This window comes from Calonectris borealis, chromosome 8, assembly GCF_964195595.1.
Source record: "Calonectris borealis chromosome 8, bCalBor7.hap1.2, whole genome shotgun sequence".
Lineage (NCBI taxonomy): Eukaryota > Metazoa > Chordata > Aves > Procellariiformes > Procellariidae > Calonectris > Calonectris borealis.
The window spans coordinates 4,122,301-4,142,637 of record NC_134319.1 but is presented as its reverse complement, the minus strand read 5'-3'; the positions used below and the strand labels follow the sequence as shown (position 1 = coordinate 4,142,637).

General features: G+C 48.5%; 1 protein-coding gene across 29 annotated transcripts in view; it reads left to right on the top strand.

The window, feature by feature from the left end:
- The first annotated feature begins 838 nt into the window (after positions 1–838).
- Positions 839–20,337, top strand: part of NFIA (nuclear factor I A) — a 252,842-nt gene continuing 233,343 nt past the window's right edge. For 26 of the 29 annotated variants that reach the window (XM_075155643.1, XM_075155635.1, XM_075155644.1 and 23 more), the window contains exons 1-2: positions 850–1,253; positions 6,835–7,366. In XM_075155643.1, the coding sequence (XP_075011744.1) occupies positions 1,227–1,253; positions 6,835–7,366 (559 nt within the window). In that variant the 5' untranslated portion in view covers positions 850–1,226. Of the gene's footprint in view, positions 1,254–6,834; positions 7,367–7,621; positions 19,543–20,337 lie in introns of those variants that run through there. The other 3 variants (XM_075155655.1, XM_075155647.1, XM_075155641.1) reach the window with 3 other exon arrangements.

Here is a 20,337-nt window from a genome sequence, read left to right as displayed (position 1 = left end):
ACCGCAAAAGGCTGGGAACGGTGCAGCGCGGCCGGGGGGTGGGCTGCGCGGGGGCGGAGGGGAGCGCTCTGCGCAGCCCACCCCACCGCCCCCCGCCACCCTTCAAACAAGCTGCGTGGGGGGATTTTTCCCCGTGTCCCCCTATGGATGGGATTTTTCCCTGGACGCGGATAACGACGCGCAGGGACGCGCCTAAACTGCCTCCAGTGGGAAACGCTATTCCCGAGGAGGGGACAGACAGACACACACAACACACGGGACACCCTGCGAGTCCCCACGAGCGGGCTGGAGAGCATCCAAACCCCAAACCCAAACGTTGCCGGTGCCAAAACAATGCGCTCAAGAAGTGGCAGGAGGCGCGGGTGTATTTTTAATTTTAAGCGCTTCACTTTTAAGGAGTGATTTTATTACTAAGGGCGGGGCGGGGGGGGCGATGCGACGTGCAGATGAATTGCTGTGTTGCTATTTTTTTTTTTTTTTTTTTTTATTTTAAGTGGAATAAACACCCCTGACCATAAAGCGCTTGATTTAAAATGACAAGTGCCAAAGGGGATGGGGAAAGTTGTGAAGGCAGCGCCGCTCTCCCCGTCCGCCCCCCCCCCCCCCCCCTTTCTCCCCGGCCAAGGGCCGAGCGGAGCCGCAGCCGTCGGGAAAAGAAAAAGAAAAAAAAAAAAAAAAACACACACAAAACCCCCAAAAACAAGAAAACTTTGAGCCGACCGCCGCTCGCCTCTCCGCGGCTGCCCGCGCTGCGGGGCGGCGGGGCGGAGGGAGGCGGCGGCGCCGCAGCCCCCTCCCCGCCCCTCCCCGCCCCCGCGGGCGGGCGGGCGGGCGGCGCGGAGCGGAGCGCTGAGCGGGGCGGGCGCGGCGCAGAGCGGCGCGGCGCGGAGGGGCGCGGAACGGGGGGCCGCGGAACGACGGAGGAGGCGCGCAGCGTGCGCTATGCCTTTAACGGCGCGCAGGGCAGGCATGCCGAGCGCGTAGTGCGGGAAAGTCGAGGCGGGGTTAAAGTTCAGCTCATGGAGCGGCTCCGCGCTGGCTGCAGTTTGGCAGAGTTGGAAATGTGAAAGCAAGAAGCAGGCTCGGGGCTCCCCCTCCTCTCCTCTCTCTCTCTCTCTTTTTTTCCCCTCCTCTCTCTCCCTCTCCCTCTCTCTCTCTCTCCCCCTCTCTCTCTCCCTCTCTCCCCGCACACGCACACCTCCAAACCGCAGCCCCCCGCAGCAGTCATGTATTCTCCGCTCTGTCTCACCCAGGTAAGCGGCTGCCGGGGCGCGATGGGGCCGGCGCTGCGGGGGGTGCGTGTGCGTGAGCGCCGGGGAAGGGGCAGAAACGCAGCTCGCCGAAACTAACTTTGTTGCCTTTCGCTTGCATCCCACCCCCCCCACCCCCCTTCCCGCACGGCCATTTGTATCGGCACATGGCTAATGGCGCCTACTTATTAATGGTTTAATTAATAGGGGGGGGGGCCGCGCGGGCGCGGTGCTGCGGGACGCCCCGCACGGCCCCGCCGTGCTTGGTCATCCGCGATCGATGCCGCCGCCGCCGCCGCCGCCGCCCGCGCCGGAGCGCCCCGCACCGCCGCTCCGCTCCGCGCCCGCGGGCAGCGCTGCCAGCCGCTGCGCCTTCTCCAGCACCAGGCGCCGGGCACGGCGCGGCCCGCACCCCCCGCCCGCCCCGGGGCTCGGGGGGGGGGGGGACACGGGCGGGATCGGCCCCGCTGGGTCCGCGCTTCGCCCCCTCCACCCCCGCCACCCGGCCCCGGGCGCGGAGACGGACCGTTCCCCGCACCTGGGTACGCTCCCGCGGTGCAGCCGCCCCTGCGCAGAGTGCCCTCCGCACCCGCGCAGCACCGCGGAGGCCGACCCAGCGGGGGTGCGGACCGGGGATTGTGTGTGGGGGGACACCCGCAAACTTGTCCCGCGTGTGTCGTGTGTCGTCGTCCCCCCCCCCCCGCGACCCTCTCGCCCGCGGATCGGGCCCCCCGCGGGACTCGGCGCAACTTTTGCGCCTCCCGCTTGCGGCGGGACGGGGCTGCGCGGGGGCGGGAAGGGGGGGGTCGACCCGCCGTGCCCCCGAGTTGCGCGGCCGCGGAGCGCCGCCCGGCCCCCCCCCCCCCTTTCCCCGCGCGCTGCTGCAGGACGCTAAATTACACACCTTCAATTAGCAGGATATAATGGTTTAACGAGGAAATGCTTTGTGGTGGACTCAAACCCCAGATTATTTCCTCCTGCAGGAGATTTTGACTACATTATTCTTATTAATTTAATTTGAATATTTTTTTTTTCTCCCGGTGAGAAAGCCTCTCCGGGCTCTTTCCGTCGAGAAAAAGGCGAGGAAATGCAGAGCTTCCCAGGCAGCCTGAAGAGCTGCAAAAGTTTCGTCCCCTTCCCTCGCCGTGGTCCCTGCCCCAGCCTCCCCCAAATTTCTGGGTGCCTGGTGAGGTAGAAGCCAGGCCGGCGGGGACACAAAACTCCACCGGGCTGAAAAACCCTTGATTAAAGGCAGGAGGAAAACGGGAGCGGAGGGAGTTTGCAGAAGACATGGGATGCAACTCTGTGCTCTGCCTGGCCAAAGTTTGTGCCTTTAATTCAAGTCTGTAAAATACCTGGTTTTTTGTCAGTTCTGCTTCTGCAGGAGGGACAGCAATACGCTCCTCGCAGGGCCAGCAACGTACCGCATCGCTTTGCATCTGCACGTGGAGCTTCTTGGGTTTAGTAGGCCCAGTTGCACGTTAAGGAGAGAAAATAAATCCATGGGCCGGTTGCTCCCTGTCCCGGTGTTGCCCCCCCCCCTTTTTTTTTTTTAAATTAAAAAAAAAAAAAAAAAGAAAAAGAAAAAAGCCAGGCACTGTGCTTTTACTCAGTTGTGAAAATCTCGCATTCTTGTTGCACGTTTGGAAAAGTAATACGAGGGTTAGAGGCCTCCTGACAAACTCTTCCCTCCGAAGGATCAAGTAGGTGATTCTGTCATTTTCTGTAGAAAAAGGGGGTGAGCCCTGAGCAATTGCAAGCAATTTCCTATTTTGCATTTCAGGAGCTTTTATTGGTACGAGTTTTGGGACAGAGATTTTTTTTTTTTTTTTTTTTGCCTTTTTTTGTCCTAAGTTTTGGTTCGGATTTAAAGGGAAGCTTTCGAAAGTTGGGTTAGAAAAGGAAAACAAACAGAAATCCTAGTTATGAGCGTATTTATCCAAGCGCTGGAACTGAAATGGCACGAGCATTTTGTATCATCTGTCAGGAAAAATCTAAACGTCGTTCCAGTTACATATCTGTTAAAGATCTAGGAAATAGTTGGGGAACATATGCACATCGCCTAATAGATTTACAAGCAAATGGATTGTAAAAATATTAACAAGGGTCCCTGTAGCTGGCTTAATTTCAAAAAGATCAGCAGAAATATATTGTTTCAAAAGACTCCTTTGCAGTGTTACATTATTGCGGGCGCCTTTGGGCTGGGGTTTGGGGCTCTTTTGTCATAGGTTTTTTTTTTTTTTACACCTTTCTGAAGAGCAGAGGAGAATTTCGGTACAAGCAATACCGAATTGTGCGGCCCAAATTTTAGGGGCTGTTCTCGGAAGAGCTGTATCTTCAAACTTTGGAGAGTAGTGCAGTGAAAAAAAAAAAACCCTTACTTTTTATTCTTGCTTTCCTCGCTTTCTGGAGCCTTTTATTTTTAGGTGACCCATCAAACGCCGAGGGGGCAAAGAAAACATCTTTATCAAATACTTTGAAAGTTTCCCTTAAAGCTAACTTGGGGAAAGGCAAAGATCATCTCCTTTTCCACCAGTTACTTAAAATCTTGATATTTTGCAGCGAGGCTGCAGACAAGTCTGCACATCTGTTAGCACACTTGCATTGACGCATTTCCAAAACTTTATTTTTTGGGGGGAGGGCTATAATAACAGTGAAATAAATAATTGCATTGTGCAGAAACTGCTCCCCCCCTCCCCGCTTCCAGCCCAATTTTGTTTGATCAGTCCTGAGTGCTTTTATTTCCACTTCGACTTTGCTAATACCTCGCTGCCGAGATTGAAGCGGTGTGATTTTACGGAGCGGCGTGTTTACCAAGACAGTTTGAAAGTTGGTCTGTTTATGAGTCATTAACCTTTTCTCTTCGTACACCATTTTGAAAAGACACATTGGAGTCTAATAGGGACGTGCACACCTCGCGCGCCGAGCAGCGGGGCTTTTCATTTACTTCAGCCACGGACCCTGACTTTACACCGAAAAGCACTTTTTTTTTTTTTCCTTTCCCTCCCCCTGAAGTCTTTTAAAGTGGTTTGGGGTTTGGGGTTGTTTTTTTTTTCGGGTGTTGTTTTTACCTCCCCTTTCAGGTTCACATCGTAGAAATCAGCTTTAGCGCAGGTTAAAGCGACTCTCTCTTGGATAGCATCCAGCGTCGAGCCAAAAAAGTCCCGAGCACATGAGATCAGGCAGGACAAAGCGCTGCTTAAAGCAGAAAAGTTAAAATATTTCAGGATGTACCAAGACGTGTTTAGAAACTAGGGACGCCTGAAGCGCTCCCCTGGCTCATTGTGGGTCTGTCGAGCCTCTGCTGCGTGTACCTTCGCAGATAAACTTCCACTTGACAAAAGGCCTTTTTTCCTTCGCCCTCCCTGAGTGGGGAAGGGGAAGGACAGGAGGGATCAGAAAGGGGGGTTTATTATTTTGAATAGCTTGTAGGGACCTGTAGGTTTTACATTTTTATTATTTTTTTTTGCTTTTTCTTCCCTCCCCCCCCCCCCCGCGAGGGCTGTTTCTGGTGGGTGAGAGCAGCTCCATGTGCTGGGATTGTGCCTCCTCTCACTTTTTGAATCTGCCGACTGCAAACGTGCAGCAATCTTTTGGTCTTTTTTTTTAACTTTATTGAAATTTGAAACTATGATCTTTTCCAGTAGAGGAGGGGAAATTAAAAAAAAAAAAGAGGAATGTGCCAATCATCGGAGTGATTTATTTTATTTTACCTGCTTATATTTTAATAATCATTCATAGTACTTGTGATTACTGTCGCTCTGCTGTGCTATAATGAAATATATCGTGCCGCTTTTGGTAGTTTTTAACAATCTGTGTCTAAAAGAAAAAGAAATGCTGTGCTATTACCTATAGATTTAAGTATTTACAATTCAGGAGCCACTCGGAATAAGTGCAATGAAAGCTTTTGGGAAGTCAGCAGAAGGTCTTGAATTACGATAGGATTTTGCTGATAGATATTTCTACTATTGATTTCTCAATTTTTCCTAATTTTTTAAAAGAAAATGCAAGTTAAAATAAAGTGTTGAAAGGACGGAAGATGTCTCTTTTAATAAAAATATTTGCACGACCTGAAATGATTTGGGTAGGAAACGTACTCCATGGGATAATTAAAAAAAAAAAAAAAAAAGTTAGTTAATCTGAAAAATCCCCAATGTTGTCTTGCAAGGGTAGGCAGCGGGTGGCTTTTACGATGCTGGGGGAGACGTTGCACAAATTACTTTATTTTTCCCTCCTGGACGGCCCAATCCTGAGAGAAGGAGGAACTCGGCCCCTGGAAGCAGAGAGGTCCCCAGCACGCGGTGCTGGATCAGGCCCCCACAGGCTATATACGTTTTTATGTGCAGCCTGGAGCTCGGTCATTCATTTATTCAGAGAAAAACAAAAAGCGTGGTCCCAGTGTATTATAATATGTTTTGATCTCTCTGGCTGATTTATGTAGTACTTTTTGAGAATATATGTTTTGTTGTTTTGTTGGGGTTTTTTTTAACAAAATTGGGGGGTCTTTCTTGCGTTTTTTTTTTTAATTGTCAGCATAATTTTAATCGTGATTATTTTTGTGCCAAGGAAGAGGGGTGATCTTTAACTCATCGTTACACAAAGCAAGCAGTGTCTCTGGATGGCCAAACTAACTTTCCAAGTAGGGCATTTCTTTTTCAATATATGAAAATACAACACAACGTACAAAGAAAAAATTAATAATTCTTGCGTATTGCACAAGTCGTGCTAAGGTTTTCTGTTACCGCATTTTTCAATTTTTCCTGTTTCTTTTTATTTTGCAGAAGGGCTCAGAGTTTGACTTGTCCTAATATGCCCGACTATCAGATTTTGATTTTTTTCTTTTTGACTGAATATGAACAAAACTTAAAAAAAAAAAAAATTGTGAGACTTGCTTTTTCTAGGATTTTAGTGGTAGTTATTGTTGCGCACGCGGGATAAATCGGCCGCGTTACTTTCTACTCCCTTCAGCGCTTGGGAAACGGAGAGAAAACCATCCTTCATTGTATTTGTATATGCAGCTATATTGGCATTTTACTATACTGCCTGCTGCTATTTCCAAATATATCTTAGGGAAAGTTTTACTATACTTTAGACTTCCCCATACAAACATTGATTGGCATCCAAATGTTTAGGATTTGCCAAATTGGCGGGCATACGCTGGCTACACCGCAAGCAGCGGGGTCAGGGAGAGAGCAAAGGGAGATACGCACTCCGCGAGTGGACTCGCGGCGGGGTTTTTAGCTTTTAACCCTTTTTTTTTTTCTTTTTTAAAGAGATTTCGGGATCGGGGAAGGGGCCCCATCGTTGCACCGGCTCCGCCTGGGTGCTTGTTTGAAGTTGGACCCTGTTTTCGGGGGGCGGGAGCGGAGGTTTTGGGTCGGCACGAGGTGAAGCGGGGACGCGGCGGTGGCGGGGTCGGGGTCCGACAGCGAGGGGTACGAGTCCCGCAGCCCGTAAAATGTATAAGCACCCTCCTAATTCTCACCGTCCCGGCCAGCCTTAGCGCCTCGCGCGAAAGCCCCGTTTCCGGAGGCTTTTTGTGGACGGTATCGGTGACATCAACCCTTCTCTGTAACTTTTTCAGGATGAATTTCATCCCTTCATCGAAGCACTTCTGCCTCACGTCCGAGCGTTTGCATACACGTGGTTCAACCTGCAAGCCCGAAAAAGAAAATACTTCAAAAAACATGAAAAACGCATGTCAAAAGAGGAAGAGAGAGCCGTGAAGGACGAACTGCTAAGTGAAAAACCCGAGGTAAAGCAAAAATGGGCATCCAGACTTCTGGCAAAGCTCCGGAAAGATATCAGGCCTGAATTTCGGGAGGATTTTGTTCTCACAGTCACAGGAAAAAAGCCTCCGTGTTGCGTTCTTTCCAATCCAGACCAGAAGGGCAAGATGAGAAGAATTGACTGCCTTCGCCAGGCAGATAAGGTCTGGAGGTTGGACCTTGTTATGGTGATTTTATTTAAAGGTATTCCGCTCGAAAGTACTGATGGCGAGCGCCTTGTAAAGTCCCCACAGTGCTCTAACCCCGGGCTGTGCGTACAGCCCCACCATATAGGAGTTTCTGTTAAGGAACTCGATTTATATTTGGCATACTTTGTGCACGCAGCAGGTAAGTGACTTTCTATACCACCTTCTACAACTTTTCGGTTTATCTCCGTGCCGGGTGCCGTGCCCCGGCGGCGGCGGCGGCTGCATGAGCCGGGGAGGGAGCGGGGGACGCCGGTTATCACCCTCCCAGGGCGGCGAGGGGAGTGCCAAAACTCCCCCCCCTTTTTTTTTTTTTTTTGTGGGCTTTTAAGGTGCGGCCGCATAAAAGCGGCTTTCGTTTTCCTGGGGTTAATGGCGTTTTGGGCATCCTTCACAGGTGTTATCCTAAATGTTGTCCGAGGAGGGATCGCAGGCGGATGCGGCTTCCTTTATCCTGATTTTGGGGGAAAGCAGATAGATTTTAATTTTTTTTTTAAAAAAAAAAAGTTTGTTACGCACAAAGTAGTCTGAGAAGGCTAGAGGTCCCCGAGGCCCCTGGGTCAGGAGTACCGGTATCCTCACCCTGCAGGGGTGGGATGGGGAGTGTAAATCCCGAAGGATTGGGCTCGGAGGGAAAGAGGAAGATGGTCCCTCAATAGCAAACCTAGCCGTCAGGTCTGAGCGGCCGCGAAACAAACCCCCGAGTAATCCTATGGGGAAAAGTAGGCATTTAAACCCCCTGAAATATCACAATTTATACACCTAGAAGCTGAGGAGGTCTTGAAACAAATTCCTGGTTTGATAATATTGTGCTTATGGGGGGCTGAAATGTTTTTGCGTGTGATGAAAATGAAAATCTTGGGATCCAGCGCAAAGTACACCCTGCCTGCGGAGCGACTCGGTGTGCTCCGAGGATGTGTAGTATGTTGATTGGATAAAATAATATGCTATTGTAGTTCTCCTGAGTGATTATATTGCAGGAAAATGTGCGCGTGTGAAGTGCTAGGCCCCGGGTTTCACGTATAGTATGCATAGGTCCCCCTGGGTTTCAGCCTGACTTGCAAGTTGAGGGGCTGGACAGGCCGGAAAAAAAGAGGAGCAGAGGGGAGAGGAGTCACATTAGTAGAAACCACTGCTATGTAAATATATATCGGTAAGAAAACTGAGCAAATTACAGAACTGGGAGCCTGCATTTCCAATGCCGCCTTCTTTCAGAGGGTCTTGCATAAAGTTTTGACTACCCCAAAGTTTTTCTGCGCCGAGTCCCTGCAACGGTTGTTGCGACAGGCAGTGTCGCTGCTGTGATTTTACGGGCATGATCCCTGTTCGGAAATAACTTTTGAGTATCCTCATGGTATTTCCTACAGATAAGCTGCGAAATTTACTTTGCACTTTGGTGCGATGTGGTAAATCATATTGCACATTTACGGCGAAGGGGAGGTAGGCAAATATTGTGGAAAATGATTTATTTACTCTGCGATTTATTATGGGGCACGGTGAAGGGAGGATTACCAATTAATGGCTAACCGAAGGGAGATTGGGGCTGGGGCGTTGCGGGTCCTCTCCCGTTCCATCACCGGCCCCAAGGAGACCAGGGACTCGCATCCCTTTTGCCTGCCTCAGTTTCCTCCTCCGTACATCGCAGCGGGGTGAGGCACTTTGATAGCCACGGCTGAAAACCACCATGTAGTGCTGTACGGCAGGCAGGTTTTTATTATTTAGATTTATGTATAGTGCGGTGCCGGTAAATACTGGTCCGTATTGTGTTTCCTAAATGAAAAGCAGCCTTCTGCGGAGTGCAAAAGTTGTTAATAGAAACCAACGGTCTTGGTTTAACCTGCATGTAGGGTCACAAAAATGTGGGATGAGGAGAAAAGGACCAAACCCAGGGGTGTAAGTACTCCGAGGAGCTGGAAGGGATCCTCTCCCTGTTATAAGTGTCGGGCAATAGACGTTATAAAAGTTCAATATTGTGATTAGGGATATACCATCTTATCAGCACGCTGTTGGCAAACAGTACCCTTGATAGCGAAGCCTTATTTATTTCTGCCTTCATCGTCAACAGGCAGCAATTGTACTAATTGTTCTTCGGACTAGATGTTTGCTGCGGAAACTTAGCGCGAGGCTTAGGCTCGGTTTTTTGGGTTAGATGTGCGGTTTTGTGTAAGCAGTAACGCGCTCGTACAGACCGCACCGCTTCGTGTTTTCGGCCGTTGTTTGCTGATTGCACGCATCGCATTGTGCTCTTAATGCAGTAGCGTGTGCTGGCGTATTCCCTGCTAAACCTCACCGGGGAGGGGGGCAAAATGATTTTTCGAAGGTAGCACAGCGTGGTCGCCGTCTATATTGCTTCACAGAGGTGTAGCGAAAGCCTCGCGTATAGGCTACCTTTTTTTTTCCCCCCTTTTTTCCCTTTTTTTCCCCCCTCCGATGTATCCCAGCAGTCTTTGTTACACCTGAACATTGGCCAAGTTGACAGCCATTGGTTCCCGCAGACCCGCAGTAATGGCAGCTTGTGCCGGGTGCGCAACAGGAAAATTACAAAAGAAAAAAAAATATTAAGGGTCCTTTGTCTCAAACTCCATCAGACCTCGCTCCCCAAATGTGTGGACCGCTTATTTATAAGGAGGAGGTCGCCAGCGCAAATACTAGGTAGGCTGGTCAACTTACATATAGCGGATTTGACAAGCATCTGCTATAGTACAGAAGATTTGTAAACACTAAACAATGTTTTTACCTCCTTAAAAGTTTTGAGAAGTTGCCAGTATTGGCAGGAGGCACAGACTCCGAAACGTGCTTGAAGATACGTGCCAAAACCATTGTGACCTTTTCACCCATAGTGCTCGCTTCTCTTTTTCTTCTTTTTTTTTTTTTCCCACTCTTCGTCTTCTTTTTTTTCCGGGGAGTATTCTCTTCCAAGATGCCCTTATTCAACATGACTTCAGCAGCGAGATGTCCCTTTCCTTCTAAACATGTACGATAATTATTGCTTTGAATCCACACTTTTTCTTCAGTAGGCACTATCATCTGTAAGGGAACACATGTGCACAGATTTAAATAGTGCTTCTTACAAAGCTACTGAAATCAATTATTCTCTTTAAGAACTGGCTAGAAAGAGAAAACAAAAATATGCAAATGGGCAAACTACATGTCGTTTTCGTTTAAAAAAAAAGAAAAAAAAAAAAAAAGGAAAGGAAGATCGGTGTTTTGTGAATTAGAGGTTGACCAAAAAATGTATTGAAATCTAGAGTATTGCTCTCAGTTTGCAGTTTCTAATCTGCTTAACTAAAAGCAGGCGGCATTTTCATACCCTGAACTTGGGTTCGCTTTTTAGTTTTCACTTATTCTGCGCTTGTATCAAATGACAAGTTGGAAACCATTGTGGCAAACCGTTTTCTTTGTGGGAGTCGAACAGTAAAGCTAATTTATGACCGGTCCTTTACCAGATGATCTGTATCAGAATCTACAATATACTAGGCACGTGGCAAGGTCACAATTTAAGTTGTTAAGGTCACAACCTTAGCCACCAGGCATTTGACCTTTTAGATAAAGTTAACCTTTGTTCATTAGTAGGCACTCAACCGAGAACTTTCTGGAGTTTTTTACTGCTTTGGAGTTCCTTCTGCTAATGTGATCAGATTGGAGAATAGATTCGCAATGGAAGTAGTTAAATTTTGCGAGAGGTCACAGTTTTTAGAGACTCTCCGGTGGACGAAGCTGGATGGCAGGCCAGGAGGCGATGCTGCAATGCCCGATTTATTTTTTTGGACGGCCATCATTATGCGCTTCGGGCGAGAATTAAGCTAGCGAGGTCTTTGTGGCAGAGAAAATCTTTTAATCTTTCAGAAGGACATTTAAAAATCTCAAATTTAAGAAAAATCTGGGAATAGGGTTTTATTTACATGAGCTCATTTTTCTGTTCATGTTTAGAATAGAAGCCAGCGAAGATGCAAGAAGTCAGCCTTATTTCTGCGACTGTGAAAATTTACTTAGCATCTAAATATGCTCTGTGGCTAATTGCCTGGGCTATAGCATATAGCACATGACCCTGAACTTTAAGCAGACCCATTTTACTTTCCCATCGGCGGATTTAAAATATTTCTACTTGGACCACCGCAAAGAGGCATCGATGGGAATAACCCAAAGAGTGGTTAATGCAGAAAACAACTGCAGATAGCCAAAATACCCGCGGAGGTATCAGGGAGTCCGAAAGGTACATAAGGCTTTGCGCCGTAATCTTTTAGTACAATTGCTATCGATTGTTGCTGCATTAATCCTGTTAATAGCCGCAGCCAGTTCGGCGTGTTGCAGGGATGCGAGAGGTGTCCTGACAATACTGTACATCACCAAAAGAGCTGTCGCAGCGTCTTGAACTCCTGATAGCTGCTTTGCAAAAGTGGAGCGTTCGACGGTGGAAACTATTGCCGGCTCCTATAGAAACACACACCATATTGTTTACTTAATTATGCCGTAGCGAAGGCTCATTTTTAATTATTTAGCTGGCTTTCTCGCTTTGCTGTGATACCACATTTATTATTTAATTTAAAATCAAAAGGGCTGCGCTCCTGTTAGTTTTTGATGCATTTTACTTTTGTTTTGGCTACGTTATTGTCATTCCATCGTACAGTAATCCAGATAGCCGTGATATGCAGATTGGCCAGATGGTCATGTTAACAGATTGAGAACCCACTTCCCACTGCTAAAGAGCAGGTGTAAGATCAGTGGGCTTTTTTTTTTTTTTCCCCTCCTTTCCTCCCAAGTTTCAACCAAAATGCTCTTTAGACAGCTCATAATGGTAGTTAAAAAGGGGCACATTTCAAATGCTGTTTGTTCTGTGGAGATAATATGTAATACATATGTCGTTTTTACACGTATCTGAAGACTTTTAAAGCATCCGTGACATTCTCTCCGTATATAAGGCTTTTGAAAACCTACTTCCAGCCCGTGGCTGTTCCAGCGTACATCCAAAGTGGTCCCTTAAGTTTTGTTTGTGATGTTAATGGTCCCCATTTGTTTCTACAGAAAGCGCAGATTACATTTACTCTTACCAAAAGATACTCAGCCAGCTTTGCACCAGGTAGTTCACAGGCTTTCCCTGCACAGGGCTCCCTGCGCGCGCCCAGGGGAACCCGAACAGCTCAGTGTTCAGCTGAGATTTTAATATTTGGGGGCTCATAAGGGTTTTTTTCTTCTCCATTAATTTTTGCCACGGTGAGACATCTATAGTTTTAAAGAAAAAAGTGAAATGAAGACATCTCGCGGTATTTCTGCCCGCAAGGGATACCAGGAGAAGGCAGATTTTGCGTTGCTTTAACCGTATAAAAGGTGCCCATAAAAAGTCAGTGGTGGGAGCCTGGGTCTATATCGCAGTCGGGAGAGGTGGAGAGATGACAGCTACAGCTCCTTGACACCCCAAATTTCACGTACCCCCTATCACGGGCGTGCACGAAATGCGGCGATCTGGTGGTGCAGAGAGAGGTCTCCATCTATCGATGCTCTCCGCTTTGGGGAGCGGGACCGACCGCTTTCTGCAGCTGCGAGCAGGGCGGTAGCTGACAGAAGCAGGATTTAGGTGGGACAACTGCTCTCCCCGTGCATCTGTAACTGAGCCGGTGAGGATCTGTGATAATTCAGATACGAACTGGTGCGGCACTTGAGACGGTCTGCTCTATCACGAACCCCTGGCAGGCGTTCAGTCATGTGGTTTAGCTTTCCCCTTTCTCCAACAACAACAACAACAGCAACAACAAATAAACACGGAATAAAGGCATACTTCATATGCCCAGGATGTTTTCCAGGTGATGGGTTCGGCCGGTATAAGGGTGCGTTATTTCCATACCTCCCTACCCCGGCGGGCTCCGAGGTGCAGAAGCGGGAGAAGCCTTTGACTGGTAAGAAAGTTGCCCAACGCTGCTGGCTTGTCTACAAGCGACTGCACTTTTATATTTCCCTTCTTTTCCACCCAATGATGAATAGCATTAATTTAGATCTATTTAAGGCGAGTGTGGGAGAAACCACAATCTTTGTTGTGGTCACTGCTGTACACAGCGGGGCTGAATGTTTCTCTTGGTTGAGGCCTCAAAGCTGAATCTGGAGAACCCAAAACATCGTGTCAGCTTTTCAAACCCTTCAAAGAGACAGTGGAATCCTAATTGTTCATAAAACCCGCTATTTATTATTACAATTATGTATTTTCTCCCCATTCGGATGTAAAGGAAAGGGCATCCCTCGCTTTCCATGCCTTGAGCTTCTTTGCAGCTCCTCCTCCTCCTCCCCTCGATGCTTCGGGTTCAGGCACCGGCCAAGGCTTTCGCAACCATTAAACAAACCCCAGCCCGCTGCTCCGAAAGCCCTCAAGCCCTCCCCAAAAGCCTGCGCTTTGCCACACGCGTCCCAAAGTTGGACCCTCCGGGGCTCGGGGACTGTCCCGGCAGGACGGCTTTTGGGGCATCCCTGCGGGGAGCTGCGGGTCCGGCTCTGCCCCCGCTCCCTTCCGCGCCGGCAAGGGCTGGAGTTGCTGATTAAATTACAGGCTGTAAATTCAGCGCAAATTATTTTAGCCTCCTAACAGCAGCCGACCCTGAACGTTTCCTTACGACAGTGAGGGCTCTCGGTAGATAAGAGTTGTCGGTGGACTAAAATTCATTTTAATTACTTTGGTTTTTCCGTTCCTGTCATGCTCTTCATTCATTTTGTCTTTGGTTATTGTTAATTATCACCTGCATTGTGGTAGCCACCAAAAAGCCCAGCTGCGATCAGCACATGGGTGATGGTGCCCGTGATGCGTGGGGCAGTTTTATCCCAGCAAGTTCTTTGGGGGGTTGCAGCATTTTGTGCCCAATTTGTGCAGCAATTTGTGCCCCAAGGGCAGCGCCCTGGCTGATCCCCTCGTCACAGCGTAATTCATTTTGAAGAGATAAGAGCGTATTTGTATATTTTTTCGGAAGTGTTTCTAGCTAGCATTGCTCCATGTGGCATCGTCGCAGCTCGGCACATAGGAGGAGGCCTCCGTAGAGCGGGTGGATTTGGGCTGGATTTGCAGCCGCTGCCCGTAAAATACACGGGGGCCTCCATTTTGTGTGCCAGCCTCTCACGTGCGAGTGCAAAATGGAGAGCGGCACAGTTGAGTTTTGCCTATAGCGAAGCGTGTAGGCATGTGTTGCCCACGGTCCCTGCACCGCCGCGGTGTGTGCAGACCCATGGCGCGGCCCAGGCGGGGGTATCCTGAGCTTATATGTCCATAGGTTCCTCCTAAGGGGGTCTTGGTCTCTTCTCCAGGTCCTTAATATCCACCCTCCCGATCCGAGCGCTATCCCAGTGTCACGGCAAGCTGGCAAATTGGCTCTCGGGCTGGTGCGAAGGGCCCTGGGGAGTCGTTCCTCCTTCCCCGCAGGCTTCGGTACACATCAGTGCCATTAGATTAGCAAGATAAAATCAAGACGGGTTTAATGACACACTATTCTGAAAGTTTCCTGGACTTTATTGTTCATAACTTGGACCTGAGTAGGGTTATTTACACATGAGGATTAAAAAGCTGCAAACAACTGTGTGATTTTTAGGGGCTGAAAGCAATTAGCATATGTGGGTAGGAGGATACACTGCATGTCTGCGTTCCTTTAAAATATAAATCACAGTTATTTAATTATGTTTTGAGAGGGCAGATTTAAGGATATACTGCAAAATGCATTACCTATTATACCAACACGATAATCTTATTAACCTTGCTTTCTACTTTTTAATTTTATTGTGCGCCCTGTACAACTCTTATGATATCAGAAATAATTACTTGGAGAATACATGATGTCAGAGGTCCGATATGACATTTATCTTCACAAGTGAGGAGACGGCTATCTCGTGCATTGCATAGCAGCATGGGAGGCACCAGGCAGGTCCGCACCAGGGAAAGGAAGCGAAGATAGGTGTGATCAGATGCGATTTAACGTATGTAAGCATGTGTTTGCAGATTTGTGTTATAGCCGAGGGCCGGCTTGACCGAACTTGATGCAGTTCGGCATCCGTGGGGCTCCCGCAATAGAAAAACTGAATGTTTTACTTGCACGTGCCATACAAATGCCGTAGGTGAGCCGATATCTCAGGGCAGCTCCGTGCATCCAGCCCCAATCCACCTGGCTGGATCTCCTGTTAAACCCTGCGTTCTCCATCCCATCCCTCCTCAGCGCAACGCCTCTCTCTCTTTATCCATCTCTCCTAATGTTTGATACGTGTTGATATTTCCCCCTTATTTTGTAAGGGAATGGGTGAGGGTGATGGGTGAGGGGAAACAAATGCCATAATAATATCCCTTTTCAGAAGAATATAGTTTAATTTTGTGTGTGCGTGCAGCAGCTGCCATTGGCAAGCTGTCGTCTTTGTTGCCATGGGCTTTTTTTTTTCGCATGCGTGCCAGAACATGATTGGATGTTTCAGCATGTTCATGTTTTGGGGTGAGATATATCTGTAGTGAAGCACAAAATTATCATGGGGTTGGTGGGTGTCCAAGGCAGGGCTATTCAGCCAGGTGAGCTGGTTGTGCTGGAGAGGGTTGTGCGAGCGTGGTACCTGGTGGTTGTTTGGTCGATGAGGTAAAACTCGCTGGTGCTCTGGATTTTTTGGTGATGTAAAAAGGTTGTTTAAAGACATCACAGGAGGGTGTATCACCGAGATCTCCCCCAACAGGACACCCACGGGCGCAGTGGGAAGCCCCTGGTGTTACCTGGGGAGGACTGGTTGTGGGTTTCTCCTGCCCGTCTCGCTTGCCTGGTGCGCACGCCCCATGGGAGGTCGTGTCCATCGCCCCGGCTCTCAGTGACATCGCGGTGAGCTGGACGATGCCACCCGTGACTCTGTGTGATTGAGACCCTGACCGGTGATACACGGGCTCTGGGCAGGGCTGGCGGCGCATGTGGGGATGGAGCACACCTAGACGTAAAACTAATGCGGCATCGCCCGCGAGAGCTGCAGGTTACAGCAAATCCTCCAGACCTGCCGCCACGGCACTTAGCCCTGGCCACGGAGGTGTAGCTAGTGCTTTTCCTGCTCCTTGGTTTCATCCAGTTGTCATATTCATAACATGCTCATAGCGTCAGTATCTAAACAAAGTCTAAACCCGCTCTGCGCCGTCCTCTGTGCTGCGCATCTCTCTTCTCGTCCCAGCCGCTGTCACCTCACATTAAGTAACACACGGTGGGAGAGCAGGAGTGCTCCTCAGGCTGGGAAACCCACCGCAAGGCTGCGGGGATCATCGCTAGGTGCAAAATGCGTTTGCAAACTCGGGAGAAATATTTCGTAGGGAGGAGTCTCCGTCCAGCCTTCTTAGGCTTGGACTACTCCTGAACCGGAGCACCCGGCGAGGGGAAAGTTTGCAGGGCGAGCGCAGGCGCTGTGCACGGTCTGCTGAAGGTTTCAGGAGAAAGAGAGGATGAAGAACTAGATGCAAAGTGTTGAGGCAGCCTCATTCATGTTGTATTTTTCTGCGTCTACAGATTTAGCCTCGTGTGTGAGGGACTGATAATGAGCTGCGTGAGCTTTGTAATAAACATCGCGTCTGGTTAAATTACCATTTCTGTGTTTAAAGCCAATACGTGTGTTACAAAATACCTTGTAATGCACTGAAAGAACAGGGATGAACCCCTGTAAAGGTATCAAAAGACAAGTTAGATAGTTGCTACGTTTATTGTCAAGATGAACACTTACTGGAGATTTTAATGCAGAAATACATTGTCAATCAGATTTCATCCTAAGGATAGTAGCTCAAAATTTTGTCTGATCTTTTTACCCAATTCGGTTTTAATTTGGTATGGAAGAAAACGGCCAAATCCCTGAATGATGCTGGAAACTTAGGGTAAAATTTAAATTTAATTCCATTTTTTTGTTTTTTTTTTCTTTTAAGGCAAACTAGTTTCAAGTAAATCAGGAGAATGAATTCTTTGTATCAGGATGCTTTTCTAAAGCCCAGCTATTGTTGGGATCCCTTTTAGGGAGGATAGCCACTGCAATGCTTTTATTGTGTGATGACGAGGACTTTTCCTGACGTGATGAGGACTTCATTAAAAATAGCCAACAAACCTATTTACATTTGTTTTTGTGTTAAAAAGTAAAAAGTAGTTGTCTCTGAGCTAGAAAGTAAATCCCACATCATTTGATTTGAAAGCTTCACAAACGGCTTGCCTGGCTGTGGGAGGATCAGCCTCGACAGCAGCCGAACCCTTGCGAGCGTAGGTTGGGTATTGCTGGAAAAGTTGGAAAAAACACAGGGCAGTCAGGTAAGAAGTGGGATTTTTGTGGTCAGGACCTTTCTTTTTTTTTTCCTGTAGAGGAGGACATCAGCTTCAACAGCTCTGGGTTAGGGTCTTCCTAGGCAGATGCAGTTATAAACACCTGGCCAGGGAGCTCGGTGCTGTTCGGGGATGCACACTTGCGCCTCAGAAGTGCATCCTCAAGGTGTCTGTTCTTTGTAATGTGGGCCCACGAGCCTGACATATAGGCAAAATAATATGCCTAAATCTCACTTTAAACATGGATGCTGTTTCTTTTTCTGGTCAAAAGATGCAGCTCAAAATCGTGATGGGAATTGAGAGAGTAGACCAGTTGTTTTACACATGCACGGTCTTTAGTAATAAACTTTTCTACAAAAAAGTGAGATGTTGTGTCTCAGCAGTGAGAGGGTGTGAAGCCGTCTGCCCGCGGGACGAGGACGGTACGAGCAGGGTCCCCGTCCCGTCCCGGAGCTTGGTTACCTGCTGCGGTCCCACGCGGTGCGGTGCGCGGGGACCTCTGCGCGTGCCCTTCGTGCAGGCTAAGGACTATTTGTGTGCCGCAGGGTGGGACGCCCACATCTCCCTGCAGCGTGCTGAAGGATGCTGTGGGTATTGCCCTGGAAAAAATAAGTATATAGAGTTTTCATTCCTGAACGTCCTGTTGGTAGAGTAGGTTTTCCATGAGATGGGTCACTGAGGAAGTCCTGCTTTTCTCCCCCTTCCCAGCTGGATCTCTCCCCACTATCACCCTTTGCAAGAAGCTTCGTTTGCCCGGGGCTTGGGGCTGAGTTGTCCTCGGCTGCTCGGTGCCTTCATCTCTGCTGCAGGCCACTGAGCTTGTGCGGTCCAGCCCGACCCGGGGTCCCGGCGGCAGGGGTGGGCGTAGGGGCAGCACGGGTGCCGGCGATGCAAAGTCAGGACGTGCGGGGCATTTGGAAAGAGTGAAATGAGTCAGAGTCTGAAACAAAAACGGGATGTTTCTGTCCATGCAGTTCTGAAATACGGGGCAGCGGTATCTTTGAGTTGGTAAATGTGCTTTGAAAGCCTCAGAAAACTTTCTCTGGTTGCACAAGCAGTATCTAATATTAATATTTCCTCATTAAAAGGGATGAAGGATTTCTCAGACAGTCTTGCGCATGTACATCATTTTTTTAACAAGCTGCGTCTACCTTAGCAACTTCTCCAGGGAACTTTCCAGCTCCGCGCTGGGTGTGCTGGGGCCACTGGGGCGGCTCGAGGACGGGTCAGTGGCCATGGAGGCATTTACCATTTTAATTGCCTTCCTATACCGATTGCTGCGGTGACCTGTTTGTTTGGATTATATCTCTTTTTCATATTTAAAAAAAAGAAAAAAAAAAAAAGAAAACAAAGGAAGTACAGTGCTGTGCACAGAACAGTTATTAAAAACAGTTGGGAAGCATATAAAAGGTACTGTTTGTGTGAGAAACGGGACAGCTGTGATGGTCTATTGGGAAAGTGTGTACAGATGGTGGTAGGGAGGGGAATGATGACTACATGGCTGATAAATGAAATACAAAAAGCATTAAATTGGTGATCTTTTTAAAGAGTACATTTTTGGTTAGCATTTTTGGTGCATCATTAGGGCTCTTTGTCTGCCTCTTATTTAGCCAGGAAGTGCGACTATCTTCGCACATTTGTGGCTCTGATTTTGTTTACAAATAAGGAGTCTGTTTAATAAATGGCATACCATGGAATTATTAAAGAAGATAATTAAGCGCACCGCTTTCCCTACATTGGGAATGGCACGGGATCGTCCTAAAGACCTGACAATACCACAAATGCACTTGGGCTCGAATTAGTTACGGTAACACGTGGGATTTCCTGGAGCCTAAACAGATTTCTTTGTTTTGCAAGAAGTGGGACCGGCGGCGCGAGCTGGGTTCGGGGAGCGAGGCTTCGGCATTTCGAAACCGTGGAAGGCAAATCACTTGGCGTTTTGCCTTTATTTTAAATTAGCTTATGGTGCCGAAGGTGGTAGCACCCAGTGACCGGTGCCTGGCCGCAGTATCTGGGGGATGCTGGGGCTCCCGGGGGATGCTGGGGCTCCCAGGGGATGCAGGGGCTCCTCTGGCCCCACAGGGACCTCTTTCAGAGGAGGCAATGAAGGAAAGAGGGAGGGAGGGAGAGTCGGAGATAAAATTTTTCCCTGTACTTCATAGGAGAGGGATCTCCATCTTCCCACCCTTAGCAGAGCTTTATCACATCCCTTATCATGGAGCTTATTTATCGGGGACTAATGGAAATTAAGGCAAAATCTTCACGTTTCTGCACATGTAAAGTAGAGATGGTCACGCAAATGCTGCAAACCTCGGCGCAGAGAGTTTTTAAACTGATAGGCCACATAATGCCCCTCCTCCCGGCGTTTCATCCAGTTTCCAGCTGAAATAATTCCCGGTTTCCCTTCGCCTTCCCTCTCACCCACCCGTTGCTTCGTGTTCCTGCTCATTGTTTCTGGGTGCCATCAAGAGACGAAAGCGTTTTCCTTAATAATAAATAGCCTTTGGTAATGCCGTGCTTTTCCGTGAACCAGCCCAGTGTCCGGCCGCCCCGTGAGCCCCGGCCATGTCGTTGTCCCTCCCTCGGGGGGGACGGACCACTGGCAACCTCAGCGCCCCATTTCGGGGGTGGCTTCAAGTGCTGCAAAAAGGGGGTTCAGCAAACCTCCATAAGAAGAACCTGCCCAGAGGGGATTTTTCTGAAGCCCTGTTAGTTGCAGGTTTATCGATGCTCTGAATTTTGCTGATTTACAAACCTTCCAAAACTTTAATGTGCCACTTTGGGAATTATTTGCTCTCCTGACACGGTATCACAAACTCCTCTTGTTACCAGACTTGAT